The sequence below is a fragment of the Megascapheus bottae genome, chromosome 2 (genome assembly GCF_031878675.1).
Source record: "Megascapheus bottae isolate mThoBot1 chromosome 2, mThoBot2.hap1, whole genome shotgun sequence".
NCBI classification, from domain to species: domain Eukaryota; kingdom Metazoa; phylum Chordata; class Mammalia; order Rodentia; family Geomyidae; genus Megascapheus; species Megascapheus bottae.
The window spans coordinates 92,321,908-92,343,532 of NC_143510.1; the positions used below are offsets into that span (position 1 = coordinate 92,321,908).

Here is a 21,625-nt window from a genome sequence, read left to right on the forward strand (position 1 = left end):
CCATTCTGCTTTCCTTTCTCCTCTATGAGTTTTCAGTGTTCACTCTTGTGGCCACTTGCACTGGAAATGTGCCTTACTAGTCTTGTGCAAACTGTGATGGCCCAAGGGAAGGTACTTGTGAGGGCATCTGCTTGTCCAGCCTCCTCCTGCAGCTGGAATTCAATTATATGACTGAAGTTCCACTAATTGGACGCATCCAGCCTGTTTGGGAGTTGTGTTGGTGTCGTCACTTGGCTATAGATAGCAAGAACAGCAGCATGTTCTGCTGGCCAGTCCAATAACCACTGCCTAGTTGTGCAGTACCTTCCCTTGGGCCTCTAACTTTCCTCCCCTCCCTCTCTCCCTCTCTCTCTCCCTCGCTCCCTTTCTCCCTCTCTCACTGTCTCTTCTTTTTCTTCTTCCTTCCTTCCTTCTTTCCTTCCTCTCTCCCTCTCTCCCTCCCTCCTTCTTTTCCCCCTCCCCTCTTTCTTTTGCCAGTCCTGGGGCTCAATCTCTGGACCTGGGAACAGTCCCTGAGCCTCTTTGTGATCAAAGCAAGCATTCTACCACTTAAGCCACAGTGTCACTTTCAGCTTTTTCTGTGATTAACTGGAGATGGGGGGGTGGTGCACCACCCAGGCCAAGAATCTAAGCCCCAAAAATCTACCAAAAAAAAAAAAGTCTCATGGACTTGCCTGCCCCAGGCCAGGCTGGCTTTGAACTGCAACCCTCAAATCTCATTCTCTTTAGTAGCAAGGATTACAAGTGTGAGCCACCAGCACCTAGCCTGCAAATGTTCAAGGGTGGAGTATCTTGGCAGTGGAACTGTAGACATTTGGGGTGCTGATAACTTGTAGGTGAGATAGAGAAGTCTATCCCACATATCGAGCAGTATTCCTGGTCTGCTAAAGTGCCAGTAGCAATCTCCCAGTCAAAATGGCTAAAACTCCAGACATTTTAAGCCCTGGTTTAGACTGTTGAAAACTTCTCCCAGTAGAATTTCCAGACATAGGGAGATGCTGCTGTGGCTTCTTGTGGTAGGCCTCTGCTTTTGGCCTGATCTTGCAGTTCAACTTTCTCTTCCTGGGTCCTCCTTTCTCACTGGTTTCTTTAGATGGAGAGGGTTTTGTTTGTTTTCTTAAGCTCTCCCTTTCCTCTGCAATCTTCTTGGGTGGCCATACCCTCTAGGACTTCAAAGTTGATGACATCTGTCACAAAACCTGTTCTTTCCCATCCTCCAACCCTAAATTGAGGTCAAAGTCCCTTTGGCTTTCTGAAAGAAGTGGTATCTGAAATAAATTCTGAAAAACTGGGAAGGGAAGGAAGGGGACAGGCACCAGGAGAAAAACCCTAGGAGGAGAAATGTGAAGAAAGTGAAAACATGCAGACTCTCTGCCCAGTGGTAAATATTCTGACAGATCAGCAGCCCAGGTCTGGAGGAGCCACTTGGTCAGAGGCTTCTCCACCCTGCAGAGCCAGCTCATCCTTCCCACTTCAGCAGGTACCAGCTGGAAAACGTTCAGCTAAGTGGAACCCAGAGCCTGAGGGAAACTGTCAATGTTTCGCTTAGCTGAGGCTTGGCTACCCTCTACCATGTCTACTGAGCCTTCCTTTGTACTCCCTCTGGCCACTTGGCCAGATACTTGAGGCCTGCAGAGTAGGAGGAACTGTGCCCACTCTGGCCTCCTGGTGCTCAGACAGCCCCCTGCAGAGGTTACTGAGAGCCTGGGATGGGGGGAGGCACTCCATCAAAGTGGGTCATATGCCTTCCTAGCATGATGAAGCCCTCCCTGGGTTTGATTCCTCAGTACACAAACAGAAAAAGCTGGAAGTGGCACTTTGGCTCAAGTGATAAAGTGCTAGCTTTGAGCAAAAGAAGCTCAGAGACAATGCTCGGGCCCTGAGTTCAAGCCCTAGGACTGACACAAACAAACCACACACAACAGCCAGGTACCCTTAGCTCATGACTGAAATCCTAGGTACTCAGGAGGCTGAGATCTGAGGATCACAGTTCAAAGCCAGCCAGGGCACTTAAGTCTATGAGGCTCTTATCTCCATTTAACCACCGGAAAACCAGAAGTGGCACTGTGGTTCAAAGTGGTAGAGTGCTAGCCTTGAGCTGAAGGGCTTAGGGACAGCACTCAGGCCCCAGCACTCAAGCCCCACCCACCACAGGGGAGGGTGTGGGGGAGAGGGCAGACAAAAAACTACAACAACCCAAAGCAGCAACCAGCTCAGTGCCAGGTCCAGAGCAGGGCAATCCAGTTCGTTTGATTTTTGTTTCTGTCTGTATGTAAACAAGAACATTCTTATTTTATTTTCCCCATAAGACTTTAAATATATGCTTATCATAAAAAGTAATGTATACAATACTAAAATATCAGAAAGAAAGTAAAATGTATTCCAAGTCCAACTGTCAGCTTTTGGGAGTGACTTACCTTTTCAATTATAATAGCTGCCTTGTCTGAAAACTTACTATATTTATATGCCAGGATGTGATGCCATGTGCTAGCTGGCAGCAGCTCATCCTACCTCAAGACCTTTGTCACTGATGTCAGTTCCTCTGCCTGTCCAAGAGGGAACACTCAGAATTTGAGACTAAGTGATATTTCAGACTCCCATCCCCATGCCAGGAATTGAAGCCAAGCCCTAGTCAAGCCCTCTAACCACTGAACTACCTCCCAGCCTTCAGGTCTGGTGGTAGCAGATCAAGTTCCTGGTTAATCTCATCATACTCATTACTTTCTTGGTTACTTTTTTTTTTTTTTTTTTGCCAGTCATGGGCTTGAGCTCAGGGCCTGAGCACTGTCCTTGGACTTTCTCAAGGTTAGAGCTCTACCACTTGAGCTTCAGCACCATTTCAGGCTTTTTTCTATGTATGTGGTACCGAGGAATCGAACCCAGGTCTTCGTGCATGCTAGGCAAGTACTCTACCACTAGACCAAACTCCCGGCCCCTTTCTTGGTTACTTTTATACTATCATATGTTATTTTCACATTTATGTACTGTACCCCTTCTCCCACTAAACAGGAAGCTCTAAGGGATCAGGAACTGTGCCTGCCACAAAGATGGTCAGTATCGTCAAATGAGTGTGGGTCATGAGGCTTGAACTCTAGGCCTGGGCGCTACCTATGAGCTTTTCATCTTTTTTTTTTTTTTAAAGGATTTTTTTTTATTGTAATTAGTAAAAGGGTTACATGATATTTGCCAGATAGAAGGTGCATTAATTCACATACATTGATACCCTTTCACATGTTTTGGTACCCATTTCCCTCCCTCCCCGCCCCCCCAGCTTTTCATCTTAAGGCTACCGCCCTGCCCTGAGCCACAGCCCCACTTCCTGTTTTCTTTTTCTTTTTCTTTTTTTTTTTTTGCCAGTCCTGGGCTTGAGCTCAGGGCCTGAGCGCTGTCCTTGGACTTTCTCAAGGCCAGAGCTCTACCACTTGAGCCTCAGCACCACTTCTGGCTTTTTTGTATGTATGTGGTACCGAGGAATCGAACCCGGGTCTTCATGCATGCTAGGCAAGCACTTTAACCACTAGGCCAAACTCCCGGCCCCACTTCCTGTTTTCTAGTGATTAATTGGAGGCAAGAGTCTCACAGTCTAGTGCCCCAGATGGCTTTGAACCATGATCTTTAGATCTCAGCCTCCATAGTAGCTAGGATTACAGACGTGAGCCACCTCATCCTTGTCCGGCCACCTTATTTAATTTTCAAAAGTAGGGGCAGGGAGTTTGGCCTAGTGGTAGAGTGCTTGCCTAGCATGCACTAAGACCCAGGTTCAATTCCTTGGTACCACATGTCTAGAAAAGCTGGAAGTTGCTGTGGCTCAAGGGGTAGAGCTCTAGCCTTGAGAAAGCCCAAAGATAGTGCTCAGGCACTGAGTTCAAGTCCCAGGACTGGCAAAAAAATAAAAATTTCACTAGTATAAGTGGTGCCATGTTATCCCCATTTTAGAGATGACACAACTGAAACTTAGCTATTCCATCAACAGACCAAGGTCCACCAGTAAGTCAGCCATCTCCAGTCTTCACACAGCCCGTGTGCTCTCAAGTCTTTTGTACTTGTTATAGGAATCTTGTCAATAAATTTGCATGTATGTATGTGTATAATTTTTACTGGTGCCACGGTATTTCTTCGTTTGGAGCTGGTTTACCCAGTGCCTTCCTGGGCTTCTCAAATTTTCCCAGCAACCCAATTTGGGGATGGGTATCTTTGGAGACATCTTTCAGCAGTTCTTTGAGTGCTCGTGCCTTTTCTTCAGGATAAATTCCTGGAAGTCTGCACCTTTGTGTACAGCCTAACAGCTGCAAGACAGACAGGGCAGTGAGGCGGTTCCGCGCGTGGAGTGGGGTGCATGCCACCTCCCGAGGGCGAGCGAGGTCCTTGTTTAAAGGCCCGGGTGGCTCTGAGCAGGTGCAAAGGCGCGGAAACGGCCCGCAAGAGGGTGCTGCCCAGCCTCGTTTCGGGCTGGAGGCGCGTCACTGAGTTGGGGGTGGGGGGGGTCTACCTCTATTCTCCCCGCTTTCCCGGGCTGCGGCGGGGGTGGGGAGGCTGTGGGGAAGATGATGTAATGCGCTCGCGGTCCGCGGCTGCACCGCCGCGCGTTAACCCTTCGGCCCGGGACGCGGGCGCGCCGTCGTCCCGGAGCAAATCCCACGGAGGAGTGGCGGCTCCTTTAACCCGGGGAAGGGGGCGGGGCTGAGGGCCCCGCGGCCGCCCCCGGTCGGCTCCGCAGCCGCGAGGGGCGGGGTCGCCCTATGCAAATCGGAGCTGCTGATCGCCGACGCGCCATCACCCCACGCGCCGCTGCTCGCGCCGATTGGCCCGGAGGAGCCTGGTCCCATGGACAACCCGCGGGGCGGGGGCAGCGCGGCCGGAGGCGGGCGGCGCGGGCTGGGGCCGGGGAATCCCGCCCCGCCCCTTCCGCGCGGCGCCGGGGCGCAGCGCAAACATGGCGGCGACTGGCACGGGCCGGTGAGGCGGTACCGGGCGGGGGCTGTCGGGTGTCATGGGCGGTGGCGGCAGCACCGCCCCCGCGTCTCCCTGAGCGGGACCGCCCTGGGGCCTCCGCGCCGAGCCGGGCGATGGACGGGAGCTCCGAGCTGGGCCTCATGGAGACCATGGAGACGCTGACGGAGCTGGGCGACGAGCTGACCCTGGGGGACATCGACGGTGAGCGGCGGGCGGGCCGGAGCCTCGGCGAGGGGCGCGCGGGGAGGAAGGGGTTACGGCGGCGCGCCCGGGCGCGCGTGCGCCCACCCCGCCACGGCCCCGGCGGAGCGAGCCCGGCGCGCCGGCCGGCCCGGCGGGGAGGGAGCGCCGGGCTGGAGCGCCCCGCTCCGGGAGGACCCCGGGGGCGTCGCGGGGGCGTCGCCGGGGGTGACAGCACGGCCGCCGCGTCCCGCGTGCGCCCGCGCGCGCCCTGCGCTCCCGCCGCCCGCGGCTCCCCGGCTCCGCGTCGCACCTGTCACTGCCCCGGCCCGCGCTCCCCGCGTCGGGGCCTCCCGGCGAGGGCGCACCGCGGGGTCGCCGGGCGTCCGGAAACAACAACAACAACATCAACAACTTTGGGCGTTGCTGGTGGAGCGGGCTGTGGCGGGAGCGAGGGGCGGCTCTCCCGGGACGGAGGCCCGGGCGCTCCCGCCGCCGCCCTGCGAGGGCACCTGGGCCGCCCAGATTCTGAGCTGTGGCTCGGGGGGCAGAGGCTGGGGAGCGGTGGCCTTTGTTCAGCGGCAGCATCGGCGGAGTGGAAGAGAGCTAGCAGGAGCTCCGGGATCCTCTCTTAAATTTCCTTTCTTTCTTTTAATCTTGGGAGCCTAGGTTTGGAGAGGATCCCAGACTTGCCCAAGGTAACCACGCGGACGGATGCCCGGGTCCGGAGCCCACAGTGGTTTCTTTGCACTCCTCCCTCGGGGATTCGGAATCAAGTGAACAGGCTAGGAATCTTTTAAACACTGATCAGCTTTCTCCCGGTGTTCTAGAACGGTCCCCGCTTACTCTTCCCACTGTCAGGTATTCTTCGTCACCCTTTCCCAGGACCTGTTACGTGATCGAAGGTCACTCATCCGCCCGTTCATGGAAATTGCGCTTTTCACTTTAGAAAGTACTTTTTTTTTTTTTTTTTGCCTATAATGGGACTTGAACTCAGGGTGCAGTTGCTGTCCCTTAGCTTTTTTCTGCTTAAGTCTGGTGCTTTACCACTTGAGCCACAGCTCCACCTCTGGCTAGCTCTGTGTGTGTGTGTGTGATCAGAGATAAGAATCTTGGGGCTTTTCTGCCCAGGCTGGCTTTGAACCATGATACTCAGATCTCAGCATCCTGAGTTTAGGATTATAGGGGTTACTGGTGTCCTGCACAGTACTTTTTTTTTTTTTTTTGGTCAAGATTCTCACTAACAGATATGGTGGCTGTCTTCATTGTGCAAATGAAGAACTCTGCAGATTTTTCTTCTAGAGGAAGAGCTAAGTGGCAGCAGCTATGTGGAAAGGACATTTGCCATTTTCCCATTTTGTTTCTGTAGCAATGCTGCAAATGCCTCCTTTCCATGTTAGCCCGCCAGGCAGGGCAGCAAGACCTTAAGTTGAGGGCCCACTTATAACTACAGACTTCTTCACTGACTGCCTTAAATTCAGAGATGGGTTATTAATAGGGGAGAGGATTCTTGGCATCTAATAAGGACAGCTAACGTGCTTCAGGCACTCATGTGCCAAACATTGTGTTAAGCACTCATACACACCAGTAGTTTCCATCTTCATAGTAACACCATCTGTAGAGATCACCTCTCACTCACAGATCCTGAAATTCAAGCCCAGGGCCCTTCCTACCCAAATTCATTTTATCCCCATAGAATGCTGGAAAAAAAATGTAGATTCTGTAAGTTCAGTGGCTTTACACTTTACAGGTCCCCAAACCGCGTTTGGGAAGTGCATGCAATTCCCTGTTACCTATTGGTCAGTATTTGAGTTCAGACTTTGGTGTCTGGTAAGCAACCATGAATGATAGGAAAGGCAGAATTTCATGGCCACATGGAATTTGAGAGGAGTACCAGTACATAGTGCTGAGGGTGGCTTAATATTGCCCATAACAATGAGTGAAAATTATTGGTGGAGCTAGTTAGAAGCTGGTGTACCAGAAACACCACACCAAAGAGCTCTTAACCTAAGGACAACAGGGTTGGGCAGGCTTAAGGCCAGGTGTCTGCAGATCTCACTCGATACCTAAGTGTTCCCTTTCCAGAATGTTAGCTAGCACAATGAGGAGGGGGCCTGAATTCTTTGCACTAAGTACTTGAGAAATGCCTGAATAAATGTAGCCAGTGTGGGCTTGACAGGGCACTGAATTCTATTCACCATAGATTTCAGGATTGGATTAGATTAGGCATGGGCTAGCCAGAGATATTTCTAGAGCTAGATGAGGAAGCAGAGAGCGTATATTTACTTTCTTTGTTGTGAGTCATGGGGATATCCTGTGCCTGCCTTCAGCAGATACACAGAAACCCTTAGCCTTGCTGTTCCAGTCCGTCAGTGCCCATTAGAAACCATGTCCATGCAGTCATTTAGCACATTTGTTTTGTTTATACCACTACCAGGCTTGAACTCATGCCTTTCAGCTCACTGCTTTCTCCCTCCCCCCGCCGTCCTTTTTTTCTGCCTGTCTCAGGGCTTGAACTCGGTGGGGCCTGGGTGCTGTCTTAAGCTCCTTTGTGCTCAAGGCTAGTAGTCTACCACTTCAGCTATAGCGCCATTTTCATTCAGCTTTTTTTCTGAGTGATTTATTGGAGATTAGAGCCTCATGAACCTTCTTGCCTGGACTGGCTTTGAACCACAATCTTGAGATCTCAGCCTCTGAAGTAACTAGGATTACAGCTGACTCTGCTTTCTTGCTCAAGGTTGATTCTCCCTCGATCATGGCTTAGTGGTGTACCACTTGAGCCTCAACTCCAGTCTGGCATTTTTACTGGTTAACTGGAGATAGGAGTCTCAAGGACTTTTCTGCCCAGGTTAGCCTTACACTTTGATCCTGTAGGTCTCAGTCTCCTAATTAGCTAGGATTACAGGCGTGAACCACTGGTTACCTCCCTTTTGAGTGGTTTCAGAGCACCCCCATGATGAGGGTAAACAAGGGAGCCTCTGGGAAGAAATAGCAGTGTTTCTTAAAAATAAAATAAAAAAAAAAAAGTCCAAGTATGATTCCAGTGTGGGTGGCTCATGCCTATAATTTTTTTTTTTTTTTTGCCAGTCCTGGGGCTTGAACTCAGGGCCTGGGCACTGTCCTTGGACACTTACTCAAGGCTAGTGCTCTGCCACTTGAGCCACAGTGCCACTTCTGGCTTTTTCTGAGTTTATGGTACCAAGGAATTGAACCTAGGGCTTTGTACATGTTAGACAAGCACTCTACCACTAGGCTGTACTCCCGGCCCTCATGATTATCCTTTTTTTGTTTGTTTGTTTTTGTGGGACATGGGGCTTGAACTTGGCCTGGGTGCTCTCCCTGGTGCTCTCACCCAACCTTTGAGCCAAACCCCAAAGGTTAATTGGAGATAAGAGGCTCAGGTCCTTTTTTGCCTTGGCTGGCTTTGAACCCTGATCCTCAGATCTCAGCCTCCTGAGTAGCTAAGATTACAGGTGTGAGCTACCCTCTTGACTCTCATGCCATAATCTTAAATACTCAGGAAACTGAGTCTGAGGATTGTGGTTCAAAACAAAGTCTGGGCTGGAATGTCTATGAGACAGTTATCTCCAGTCAATTACCAAAAATAAATAATTTAAGCTGGAAGTAGAGCTGTGGCTTAAGTGGTAGAGCAGCGTCCTTGGGCACAAAAGCTCAGAGAGAGTGCCCAGGCCCTGAGTTCAAGCCCCAGGACTGTCATGGACATGCACGCACACACACACACACACACACACACACACACACACACACACACACACAAATCCAAGTATGGATTTTATGTAAAATCTTGAGATTTTTAAATGTTAGCCCCCAAAAATGTTTTTTTAAATGAAACATACTTAGGAGCTAGAGGCATGGCTCCACTGGTAGGGCACCTCCCTAGCAAGTATTAGTCCCTGAGTTCAAACCCCAGGGCCACCAAAAAGAAAAGAAGAGGAAGAAGAAGAAGAAGAGGAGGAAGAAAATACACTTAAGGGCTGGGAGTTTGACTTCGTGGTAGAATGCTTACCTAGCATGCACAAAGATCCAGGTTCAATTCTTCCATAACATATACATAGAAAAAGCCAGAAGTGATGCTGTGGCTCAAGTGGTAGAGCACTACCCTTGAGAAAGCCCAAGGACAGTGCTCAGGCCCTGAGTTCAAGCCCCAGGACTGGAACACATAAATAAGCAAACAAACAAATTTAGGACTGCCAACAAAGCTTGTGTCTTAGTTGATCACCAGGACGTGTTCTGTTGTTCCAGACTCCCAGGTTTCCCTTGTGAGTCAATAGCTACACTGCCTCCTTTGGGACACACTTCTATTTTTTGAAGAAAGACTTTTGTGCTATATTATAGGCAAGGTCTTCTGGAAGGGCAGAGGGGTGGGATTTTCTTGCACTGTGATGAAGAAAGGCACAGTCAAGAAATGATCTATTTGCCAAGCTCCCCAAAGGTGGTGGCAGGAAAATATAAACATCTAGGGAAGGGGATAGACCCGAGCCGCCTCAGACATAAAAGGCTGCTGAGAAATCCTGGAGTGTATGGTGTATGTCAGTGAACGGTAGAAGACAAGATCTGAGGCACAGTGGAACTAACATGCATTAGATGGGGGTAGTTTGGGGCATGTGGGAAGGAAATTATTGAACAGTTTTAAGTAGAAGAATAACCCACTGGTCATGGATTTTTAAGAAAAATTGAAGTGCTGATAGGTAAGGAAGCATTTGGAAAAACTTCCAGGTATGAGGTGATGGCCTCAATGAGGGTTTGGCCTTGAGAGCAGAGCATAGGTAGAATTCTGGGATCCTGTGGAAGCTTTGAGCCCGAGGCTTTGCAGCAGCTCAGAAGGTAACAGGGAGAGCTGGTTGATGATGATAGTGTCTTAAGCTGAAATTGAAGTAAGGTGCCATCCCTGAGAAATAGATGCTTTAGGAGGAGGTAAAACCTGGCAGTGGAGGTTTGAAGTAGGGGAGTATAATAAACTGAGAGGAGGTGAATATTTTCTATTAGCATATACTGGTGATACATGGCGAGCTTCTTGTGGGAGGATCAACTTTTTAAAGAGCAAGCTGTTGGAGGATGAGCAGGGCTGCACGAGGCAGCAAGAATGACGAGGCCATAAAGAGAGTTGGCAGTTAAGGGGTGTACCTGTGATGGAAGAAGCTGATGGAGGAGGAGGGGGTCCAAGGCCAGATTAATCAAACACGAGCCAGAAACAGCTGGACAAGGGACAAACAGAGGCAGCTGTTCTCTTTAGAGAATGTTTTTCCTGCCAGGCAATGAAGCTCACGCCTATAATCCTAGCTACTCAGGAGGCTGAGATCTGAGGATCACGGTTCAAAACCAGCCCAGGCATAAAAATCCATGAGACTTATCTCTAATTAACCACCAAAAAGCCAGAAATGAAGTTGTGACTCAAATGGTAGAGCACTAGTCTTGAATAAAGAAGCTCAGGGACAGCATCCAGGTCTTGTGAGTTCAAGACCCAGGATGGTATTCCCCGCCCCCCCCCCCCAAAAAGGTGAGTGAAACCCCCATCTTAACCAACAGGTCAGTTATAGTGATTCACATCTGTGGTCTTAGCTTGTGGGAAGTGAAGATAGGTAGATAAAGGCCCAAATCCTTCCTGGACCGAAAGCAAAACCCAAACCCTCATAACTAAAGTTTAAAAAAAAAAAAAAAAGGCTGGCGGTGTGGCTTACGTGGTAGGGTGCTTGTCTTGCTAGTACAGTTTACATAAAGCCCAGTGCCTCAAAAAAAAAAAAAGAAAGAAAGAGAAAAAAGCCATTTTCACCGAGCTAACTTGCTTTGTGTCTGTGTATTTGCCTGTTGTACACATGTCGTAAATGGAATCAGATACGCTTCGTGTGATGTTCAGGTTCATAGACCTTGCAGCCTCGTGTTTCGTTTCTTTGTTAACTTGTCAGTTTTGGGCTTTTCCCCCTTTTGACTGTTTTAAATGGAAATGCAGGGATCGTGAACAAGTTTTTCTGTGGCCATAGGTATTCACTTCCCTTGATCAGTCATCTGTACTTCTTGTCTGTATTTTCTTTCTTTCTCTCTCCCTCCCTTCCTCCTTTCCTTTCCTTTCCTTTCCTTTCCTTTCCTTTCCTTTCCTTTCCTTTCCTTTCCTTTCCTCTCCCCTCCTTTCCTTTCCTTTCCTCTCCCCTCCTTTCCTTTCCTTTCCTTTCCTCCTCTCCTCTCCTCTCCTTTCCTTCCCTCCTTTCCTTTCCTCCTCTCCTCGCCTCTCCTTTCCTTCTTTCCTTTCCTTTCCTTTCCTATCAGTCCTGGGAGCTTGAACTCAGGGCTTGGGCACTGTCCTTGGACACTTTTTGCTCAAGGCTTGAGCCCTACCACTTGAGCTACAGCACCACTTTCAGCTTTTTCTGAGTATGTGGTCCTGTGGAATCAAACCCAGGGCTTCATGCATGCTAGACGAGCACTCTACCACTAGACTATGCTCCCGGTCCTCTTGTCTGTATTTTCAGAAGGCTTACAGTGACTCCATTTAATCTTTTGCTTAGTTTCCTTGGTCAGTCCTTTTTGCCCCCTCTGATAGTGAAGCTGTTATCTGAACTTGTGTGTGTGTGCGTGTGCGTGTGTTTGTAGATTGCCAGGCATGTGTCCTTCCACTTGAGCCATGTCTTCAGATCATCACTCTGAGAAACAGTAATAGAACTCCGGCCCCTTCATTCTTATTTTTAATTTTGTAGAGTACCTCCTTCATTCTTCAGTAGCGTCTTCTAGGTAAATTGAGGAGAGAGGTACATGTCTAAAAATATCTTTAACCAATTTAATAGTCGATTGGGTTTAGAATTTTAGGTGTTTTTGTTTTCATACAATCTGGCTGTGGCTGGCCTTGTACTCATCATTTTTCTGCCTCAGCCTGACAAGCGCTGTGATTGTAGGGCTGTACAGCCACACAGCCACACAGGCACGCTATTTTTACTCTTTCTTTTTCCCTTTTGGCTGTCCTGGTGTTTGAACTAAGGCTTGCTAGGCAGCTCTCTCCACTGGAGCCACTCTGGCATTTTTATTCTTGAACTCTTTATGTGACCTGCTTTCTCCCATGGAAACTTTTAGCATCTTGTCCTTAGTGTTTGGGATTCCCTGATAGGGTCTCCCTGTGACTGAGATGTCAGTCATTGCCCCTACTTAGTGGGGCTCTCGCTGTGAGTGTGTCTAAAACCTGATTCCCACCAGGCCCCTCTGTCCTTAGCTAGTCTCCACTCTAGCCTGCAGGGAACCCTCAGGTTCTGAGCCTCTGCTGGCTTCTCCCTGCAGTCATTCAGTTCCATCCTTGGCAGAGGACCCGAGCAGGACCTGACAATGAATAGATGCTCTGTGATGGTTTGTCGAGTGAGAGAAGGAAAGGACTTGAAATTCAGGATATTGGGTGGCCCCAGCCTGGTGCCCACGTCATTGAGTGGTCTGGAGTGGCCAGCCTGAGAGTAAGGAGCCAGTGTTGGGGAGGGTGTGGTCAGCACACCACTGAAGGGGAGGGGAGGAGAGGAGGGACACACTGGTTTCCCCTCTTTCGTGAGCGAGGCTTGTCTACACTGCTCAGCCAGGTGAAGCACAGAGCACTTTCCCCGCTCTGTATATCCTTTTAAAGGCAAAAGCTTTGTTTTGATACTTGAATTACTTGTGCCACCAACATTTGGGTGTTTATTTTCCACCTTGTTTTAGCTCATGACCTCATCTTGTTACATTTTCTGGAATATGTTTTCTGGGTTTCTCAGACCACCAAACCAGAGCCCTCTGGCGTTTCCCCTTCCTTGGCCTGTGTGTCCTCACCCTTCACAATCATTCTCCACATTCACGCCCAGTCCTTTGGCCTACGTGTTCTTGAGTACTGCCTGTCGGGCTCTCAACTGTTTGTGGACCTCATACTCATCCCTGATCCTTGTTGGCTTTTTTTGAGGGGTGGGAGACAGGTCATGGGGCTTGAACTCTGGCCCTGGGTGGTATCCCTGAGCTCTTCAGCTCAAGGCTACTGCCCTACCCTTGAGCCAGAGCCCCACTTCCAGTTTTCTAGAGATTAATTGGAGATAAGAGTCTCACAGCTTTGTAATGCCTAATGCCTGGCTGGCTTTGAACTGCAGTCCTCCTGATCTCAGCCTCCTGTAGCTAGGATTACAGGTGTGAACCACCGCACCCTGCTTTGTTGGCTTTTTGTAGGTTGATTGGTTATTTTTTTTCTGGTACCCATGTTTAAACTCAGTCCTACTGCTCAGCTTCTTTGTTGAGCTGGTGCTCTATCACTTGCCCCATGCTTCCAGCCTAGCTTTTTGCCGGCTATTTTGGAGAAAGCCTGGGCTGGCTTTCACACCCCCATGCTTTTCCTTTTCATGGACGCATCCTCTTTTTTGATGGACATTTGAAGGTGCTTCCAGTCTATTGCCACTGAAAACAATACCTAATGAATAGATTTGTAAATTTATCACTTGACATTTGCAGATATGGTTGGGTGGGAATGTGGTCTGTCCACATTGTGACTTGACATTTCCTTTTGGCTGTTCTGGTGTTGGAACTTAGGCTTGTTAGGCAGTGCTCTCACTTAAGCCACTCTGGCTATGATGCCCCTGGGTCTGTGTATACTTGGAGTTTGTTTGTATGCTTGTTTGTTTTGCCAGTCCTGGGGCTGAGCACTGTCCTTGGGCTTTCTCTAGGCTAGAGCTCTACCACTTGAGCCACAGCACCACTTCCAGCTTTTCTATGTAATGTGATACCAAGGAATTGAACCTGGGTCTTTGTGCATGCTAGGCAAGCACTCTATCATTAAACCAAACCGATGCCACTCTTTCTGCTGAATGTTTCTCCATATCTCCATGGTGTAGCTACCACTTTACACTTCCATCAGGAGCAAGGGTCCATGTAGACTCTAATCTCTTTCTTCTTTCTATATCTTTGCCACATCCTTGCCAGTTTAACCCTTGTCCCCAGCACTGCCTGTTCTGACCTCCCAGCACCTCACTTGACTGTTTTCTGGTTAAGGTCCCAGGAGAGGTCACTTTGCAGTACCGCAAGTGTCCCCATGCCCAGGACTCGAGTCTTTGGAACTGGCCTACGACTGTGCCACTTGGATTTCTTGGTTTGCCTGCTCTCTTTCATGGATGTGTTTAGACAGACATATAGAAACTTGGTAATTACATAGGGTGTTCTTAGCTATCATTTTATTTGGCTTAGTTGTACATTGACATAATAATAGTTATTATTAATTACTATTATACAGCACTGGGGATTGGACCTCAGGGCCTTTTGCTTGCTAGACAGGCTCCCTCCCACTTGAGCCACATACCCAGCCTGATTGACCAGTTCTCTTTGGTTTTAAAATTGTTCCTTAAAGTTCTGCTTTAGGGGACTTGGAAAATGGTTTCTTGGTTTCCGTTGTGTCAGTGGGGCCCTGTTTTGTCTGTGTGCTCTTCTGTAGTTTCTAGGTGGCAGCGCTTTCCCTGACCTGACTTTTGAAAGCATCTTCCTCAAAAACGTTCTGAGGTTTTCTACTACCAGAAAGGGAAGTTTCTTTCCCTGTCATTTGCTTTAGACCTTTTCTCACAAAAATCTGGGAATATATTTGAAATAACCCTTTGTTGTATGTAGCCTTTTTTTTTTTTTTGCCAGTCCTGGGCTTGAGCTCAGGGCCTGAGCACTGTCCTTGTACTTTCTCAAGGCTAGAGCTCTACCACTTGAGCCTCAGCACCACTTCTGGCTTTTTTCTATGTATGTGGTTCCAAGGAATCGAACCTGGGTCTTCATGCCTGCTAGGCAAGCACTCTACCGCTAGGCCAAACTCCCGGCCCCTAGCCTCTTTTCTTACAATACTTTTCATAGGTTCTTGTTTGTTTTTGCAGTACTGAGGCTTGAACTTGGTAGGCAGTCATTTGAGTCATGTCCCCAATCCTTTAGTGTTGTTGCAGTTTGTATTTTATTGTTGGGGTAATGTATAGAAGGGTTACAGATACATTTGTCAGGTAATGGATACATCTTGAACATGATATCCCTTCTCATGTTTTTCTTCTTTAGTGTTTTTTAGATGAGGTATTGAATTTTTGCTGGGCCTAGCCTCCAACTATGATCCCCTTATTTTTATTTCCTTAGTTAGCTGAGATTACATCATATTGGGCCTGTTGTTATATTGTTTTGTTGTTGTGCAGGTACTGGGATCTGAGCTCAGGTCTTGTTGGTTTTGCTTGGCTTTTCTACTTAAGGCTGGTGCTCTGCTACTTGAGCCTTATCTCCTTCTGGCTTTTTGCTGGTTAATTGAAGATATAAGTCTCTCAAATTTGTCTGCCCAGGCTGCTTTGAAGCAGGATTCTTTAGGCTCCCTGAGTAGCTAGGCATACAGGCACCAGCCCTTCTTTGCACTGGCTCTTTGGAGCTCAGGAGACCCTTCTCCCTTTTTGTTTGCATGTGCCTGGATCCTGATCTGCTGCTTTATACTTCCCATAGCAGCTGGGATGACATGCCACTGGGCCCAGGTTCTTTGAGGTACAGTCTTGCAAACTCTTTTACGTGGGCTGGCTTGGAACCACAGTCCTCTGAATCTCAGCCTCCTGTGTTGCTAGGATGACAGGCACACATCACTGTGACAGCTGTGTGCCTTAGATGATGCTGAACTGCAGTCCTCCTGATTGAGGACTGTTCAAGTAGCTATTTACAGGCACGAGCCACCAATACCTAGCCCTCTGAGCAACCTGAGCAGGCTTTCTGTTTCATTCTTCAGTGGGGTTGGACCCCAGCGTATGATCGTTGTTCTCTGTTGTGTTTGATTCTTTGTACACCTACGTATTCAATAATGAATGTGCAAGACCATTTCATTTTGATCTTACACAATGAGGGTGACACCAGACTTCTCTAAACGTGACTTACCTTGTTCTTCACTGGTTATTAACTGTCCTGCAGTCTCTTCTGCTTTTCAGTCCTCCAGGTTTTCAAATTCAGGTGTGTGCCGCTGTGTCTGCTCAGACCTTCTAGGGGGCCTGTTTCGCACTCACAAGGTAAACAAGATCCCTGCTCTGACATTTAGTAACAGTTCTTTAGGTCAGGTACTGTTTCATGACCTAATCTCTATTATCTCATAATATATATTTGCAGTTAGTCCTTAAGAAACGGAGGCCCGACCACAAAACTAGTAAGTGGTAGGAGAAAGACCTAGATCCCAGTGTGTCCAACTCTAAGCCCCTATGTTTCCCTCTCTTGTAGCCCATGTCACATCCGTGTCTAACGTAAGTAGGCTTCTGCGTTGGGATTGCCATGTGGGGATGGAACTTGAAGCTAGAGAAATGCAAGGCCCTCTGCTCGCTCGCACATTGAGTGGACGCGTGTGTGTCACGGGTACCTCAAGTGACTTTCTCCAGTCCTGGAGTGCTCCTCAGCCTTCCTTTCCTCTGTGGGATGGGGGATTGGAGGTTTGTCATAGGTGCTGCAAGAATTTAGTGAGTTGGGCATTGGTGGCTCACATCAGTAATCCTTGCTACTCAGGAGGCTAAGATCTGAAAATCAAGGTTCAAAGCCAGCCTACACAGAAAAGTCCATGAGACTGATCTCCATGAAGCCGCCAAAAAGCTGAACGTGGAGGTATGGCTCAGATGGTAGAGCACCAGCCTTGAACAAAAGAGCATGAGGCCCATTAACAGCATAAAGAGAACTCTTGCATTCTGCAAACAGACTATACTATCAAGGAGCCTTATTTAGAGCATGATTTTGGAGTGTTTATTTTTTCTTTTCAAAAAGGCTTTTATAATAAGTGTGATGTGTGAGATACAGGAGCAGTCCCAAGTGTTCCATTTCTGGACAATAAGATTCAGCATTTAAACTCTGGAAGTTTTTAGAGTAGCAGAAGAGTCTGGAGTCCTCAGGGGACTTTAAACCATTAGAGGGCTTACAAACTGGAACACACACCTCTTTCTGCCTCCTTCATACTTTGGGAATTGCTACTGAATGTGTATCTTAAGTGCCTCTCATCGTCTCACGCCTTCCTCAGGCCTGCAGGAACAAGTCTGTTGGGTTCAGGGTCTGGCTTAGGACAGTGATGAAATTCTGAGCTGGTGAATAAGATGCTGGAGTCTTAGCCCTTCCCACAGGGGAGAAACGCAGTTCCTAAGTGCTGACATTCCTGCCAGGCTTACCTGACAGTCCCTGGTCACATTTGTCACCCCAGCGGTGCTGCCAGGTACATGCTTGAGAGTTTCTGTTTTCGCTTTTGATTTTGTTTTCTTTTCTGGCGGTACCAGGGTTTGATCTCAGAGCCTCATGGGTACTAGACAAGCTCTCTCCCACTTAAGCTATGCTCCCTGGACCCCTCTTCTTGTTTTCCCTTTTTCCAGTCCTGGGGCTTGAACTCAGACCACTTAGGCTACAGCTCTCCTTTTTGCTTTTTGTTGAATAATTGGAGATAAGCATATCTGGACTTTATTGCCCAGTCTGGCTTTGAACCGTGATCCTCAGATCTCAGCCTCCTGAGTAGCTAGGCAGACAAAAGCCACAGTACCTGGCCTCAAACACAGTTTTGACCAAAAACCTTCTTGGTGTGTTCTTTGTCAGAATTCTTGGTGATAAGCCACATAACCTACTTTTAGCTAGCTTAAAAACAGAAGTTTTTGTTTTTGTTTTTGTGGGAGGCAGGGAAGCAGTAAATGGATTGACCACAGAAACTGGAGGGCTAGGCTAGAAAGTGGACCAGCTATACATCATAGCTAAGGCAGAGACCACCCAGATTAGAATTCACCTCTTTGATCTATTTCCATGCTTTCCTCAAGAGTCATGCTTCTTGATGGGAGAAAGCACTAGCTACTGGTAGGAAGCCTTATCCACCAAGACATAGCCAGTGGCATTCTCTAAAGAAAGATGAGGAGACTATGATGGACAAATGAAACAAAAGTAATAAATGTCTGCCTCAATTTCTATGCTTTTCCTCCTGGTCTCTAAAATAAAGCCACACATCTATGATGGCGTCGGGGTCTTCCCCAGTTCACTCCAACCAGCTCCATCTCCCCACTTCACCCATTGTCTCTCAGCGGCAAATTGCAAGGCATTTGCTGGTGCTGTGGTTTTGAAACTGCCTCCTTTTGCCTGCAGCACCCTTCCCCTCTCTTAGGATCCCGATCTGCTTGGATGGATGGTGTTTTTCTCTATCATTCTGACAACACTTTCATTGTAAGGAACTTGTCTATTCTCTCCCGTATTGAAATTTATAAACATGGTTGAGTTTTCCTGTCTTGTCCCCCTGAGGTGGGTTGTCCTGTGTGCTGAGGATTTAATCTGGGGTCTCATGCTTGCTAGACAAGTGCTCTTACTACTGAGCTATGCCCAAGCCCTGCTCCATGAGATTGAAAGTAAAAAGAACACCAAGACTTTTCTTTTTTTCATTGTTTTCGTTTGGTTTGGTTTTGGGGTTTTTTTTGTCCCTCATGGGGCTTGAACTCCAGGCCTGGGCATTGTCCATGTGCTCTGCAGCTCAAGGCTACCTACCACTCTACCCCCCTTGAGCCACAGTGCCACTTTTGGTTTTCTAGTGGTTAATTGGAGATAAGAGTCTCATGGACTTTAGTGCCCAGGCTGGCTTTGAACTGCGATCCTCAGATCTCAGCCTCCTGAGTAGCTAGGATTACAGGCGTGAGCCACCGTGCTCGGTGTTCATTCTTATTTTTTGTTGGATGGGATCTCACTATGTAGTCTGGGCTGACCTTGAAGTCTTGATCTTCCTGCTTCAATCTCCTGAGTGTTCGGATTGCAGGCATGTAACGTTAGGATCACCACCTCTTAAGTGTTAGGATTACCAGCCCAATCTTCTCTAATCCTTGCTCTGTGCTGCCTCCCACACAAGGCATGGGATGGTCCAGCTCCCAGCACACATCAGATGCAAGCGTTGAGTGGATGTGCATAGTTGAATAACCTGCCTTGAAAGTGTGAAGTTACTTTTTCTTCTTAGTCTTAGGGAGATTTTGAAGCACAGTGATGAATGAAATGGTGGGGTGGTGTATCTCATGTTTTGCCTCATGATTTATGGACTGAAAAGTGTAGCGATCCTTTGTCTTGTACACTCTACCCCCAGGACCATTTGGATCCTGTGACTTGTACCTGTCACCTGTCATTGTGAAACCAGAAACCTTCCTCTTTTAGAACAGAACTGTATAGGATCAGTTCCTTGAGTCTCACTCTTTTTATCTTGCTCAACTTCCAGTCTTTTGGAGAGAGAGAGGAGAGAAGAGAGAGAGAGTAGTGTAAGGAAGAGCCAAGGAAGCCAAGGAAGACCAAAGATGACATGTCCTTCCCTTTCTGAGCTCATGAATGGATGCCCTCACTCAATACCTGCCCAGTGCCAGGCTCTGTGGTGATATCCTCATCACAGTGGCACCAGATCATCCATATACTTGTAGGGGGCAAAGTGCTTGACTTTAAATCCCAGTTCTGTTTCTGTAACACTGGGCACATTACCTTACCTCCTTGGAGTCTCATTTTTCGTCTGTTATGTGGGTGATAATGACACCATCTTCAAAGTGTTGAGGAGGAAAGTGAATGTAAAGTGTTCAATACATTTGTTTATACATAATAATAAGAACATAGTAAACATTAGCTATTTCTATACTATTGTTTTGCAACTATCACCATTGACTCGAGGCTTCTTTTCTTTATGCTCAGAGAATGAACATTTCAAAGTAAGAAATGGAGTCAGGTGAATAGCCTTCAAACAAGAGTTGCCACCAATCTAAGATCTCTTAACTTAGTCTTAGGTGAGGATGGAGTTCTTAGGTGGAGCTCTTACATGGGTGGAGATGTCCCAGCCATGGTGAAATGGGCTCTGCCAGTACTTGTTCAGGGAAGTATGAGGAAGGATCATGTGGGGAGTTGAGTTGGGATGACCTCTGCAGTAGGTGGCTTAGGAAAAGAGCACAAGACTGATTGGGAGGAGAAGAAAGCATCTACCTCTGTCTCTTGCCCATTCACATGGCATGTGCTATACAGTAGCCAGTGTCTCACAACAGGCCAGCTGTAATCACAGCTACATGGGAGGTAGAGGTAGAGATAATGAGGTCCTAGGTTGGCCTAGCAGAAAGTACTAGACCATATCTGAAAAATAACTAAAAGCCTAAAGAGCCTGTGGTATGGCTCAAATGATAAGGTCTTGAGTTCAAACCCCAATACTATATGAAAAAAAAAATGAAGAAGGGAAAAAAATCCCACACATAACAACTCAAAAAGCTCCTTTGTGGGGAGCTGGGAGTTTGGCCTAGTGGTAGAGTGTTTGCCTAGCATGTATGAAGACCCAGGTTCGATTCCTCAGTACCACATACATAGAAAAAAGCCAGAAGAGGTGCTGTGGCTCAAGTGGTAGAGCACTAACCTTGGGAAAAGTCCAAGGACAGTGCTCAGGCCCTGAGCTCAAGCCAGGACTGGCAAAAATAAAATAAAATAAGTTCTTTCGTGGGTGCTCATGAAGATGGTGCAACACAGTGAATGCCCATTGTCACTGCAGGGCCGCGAGATGTCTTTCTCCCAAGTTGTATAAATGCAAAACATGAGAAATGATCATTTGACAGTAAGGAAAGCATGGGTGAAGGAGAGGCAAACACTCAGTCTCCACTCAGCCCCCTTGCAGCATAGACAGTAATAAACAGCTATTAGTGGTAACTTTTATGCTGTCCACATAGATTAATAGGATGAATTTAATTATTTAGTTTCACTAGTAAACATCTTTTACTAAAATAGAAACATGATTTCTAATCTTGCTTGACAAAGTTTTCTCTGTTTCTTGTTCTGGCCATTCTCATATTCTCCTTTGGTCTGAATCTAGCAGAAAATGTTGCCCACTATGATTCTTTATTAGTTCATTATGTCTGGGGCTCTCCCTGAACAGTTAACCAGCTTGGTGGTGGGGTGGGTGGGCTGAGGAGAGCTTGGTAAGTAAGACAACTTCCTACATTGGAAATTTTTCTTCATTCCTAGCAAGGCAAGTGGTCAAGTTCATTTGCAGGATCCTTTGTCATCATGTGGTTCCCTGACTAGATTGCATCTTATGTCCCAGTCAGCCTTCAGGGAATGGTGTTCCCTGTGTCTTCTTGATTGCCTTAGGACAGAAGGTCAGGAACTGACATCACCCTGTGGCTGGGATACAGAAGGTGTCCACAAAGTCTTGAGACTCTTATCTCCAATTAACCACCAGAAAACTGGAAGTGGCATTGTGGCTCTTGAGCTGAAGAGCTCAGGGGCAGCACCCAGGCCCAGAGTTCAAGCTTTATGACCAACAAAAAAACCCCAAAACTGGTAAGTAGTAAACAAGAAGTCACACAAGGTTGTGTTTCAAGGAGCATTGTGTGACTTGTAGGTAGGCAGGTGTGGCAGAGTCTAGTATGACTTGAAATCAAGGACAAAGCTTTGGGGAAAGGGATTTTATTCCCATGTTTTAGACTTTTCTGGTCTCCAAATGCTAGAGATCAACGTTGATAAAAGTGGCTCACACTTGTAATCCTAGCTACTCAGAATGCTAAAGCTG

General features: G+C 47.7%; 1 protein-coding gene across 1 annotated transcript in view; it reads left to right on the forward strand.

The window, feature by feature from the left end:
* The first annotated feature begins 4,938 nt into the window (after positions 1–4,938).
* The window catches only part of Srebf2 (sterol regulatory element binding transcription factor 2), a 61,706-nt gene continuing 45,019 nt past the window's right edge, over positions 4,939–21,625 (forward strand). Inside the window, exon 1 of the mRNA XM_090328822.1 lies at positions 4,939–5,154. Coding sequence (XP_090184948.1) covers positions 5,067–5,154 — 88 coding nt within the window. The 5' untranslated portion in view covers positions 4,939–5,066. The remainder of the gene's footprint in view (positions 5,155–21,625) is intronic.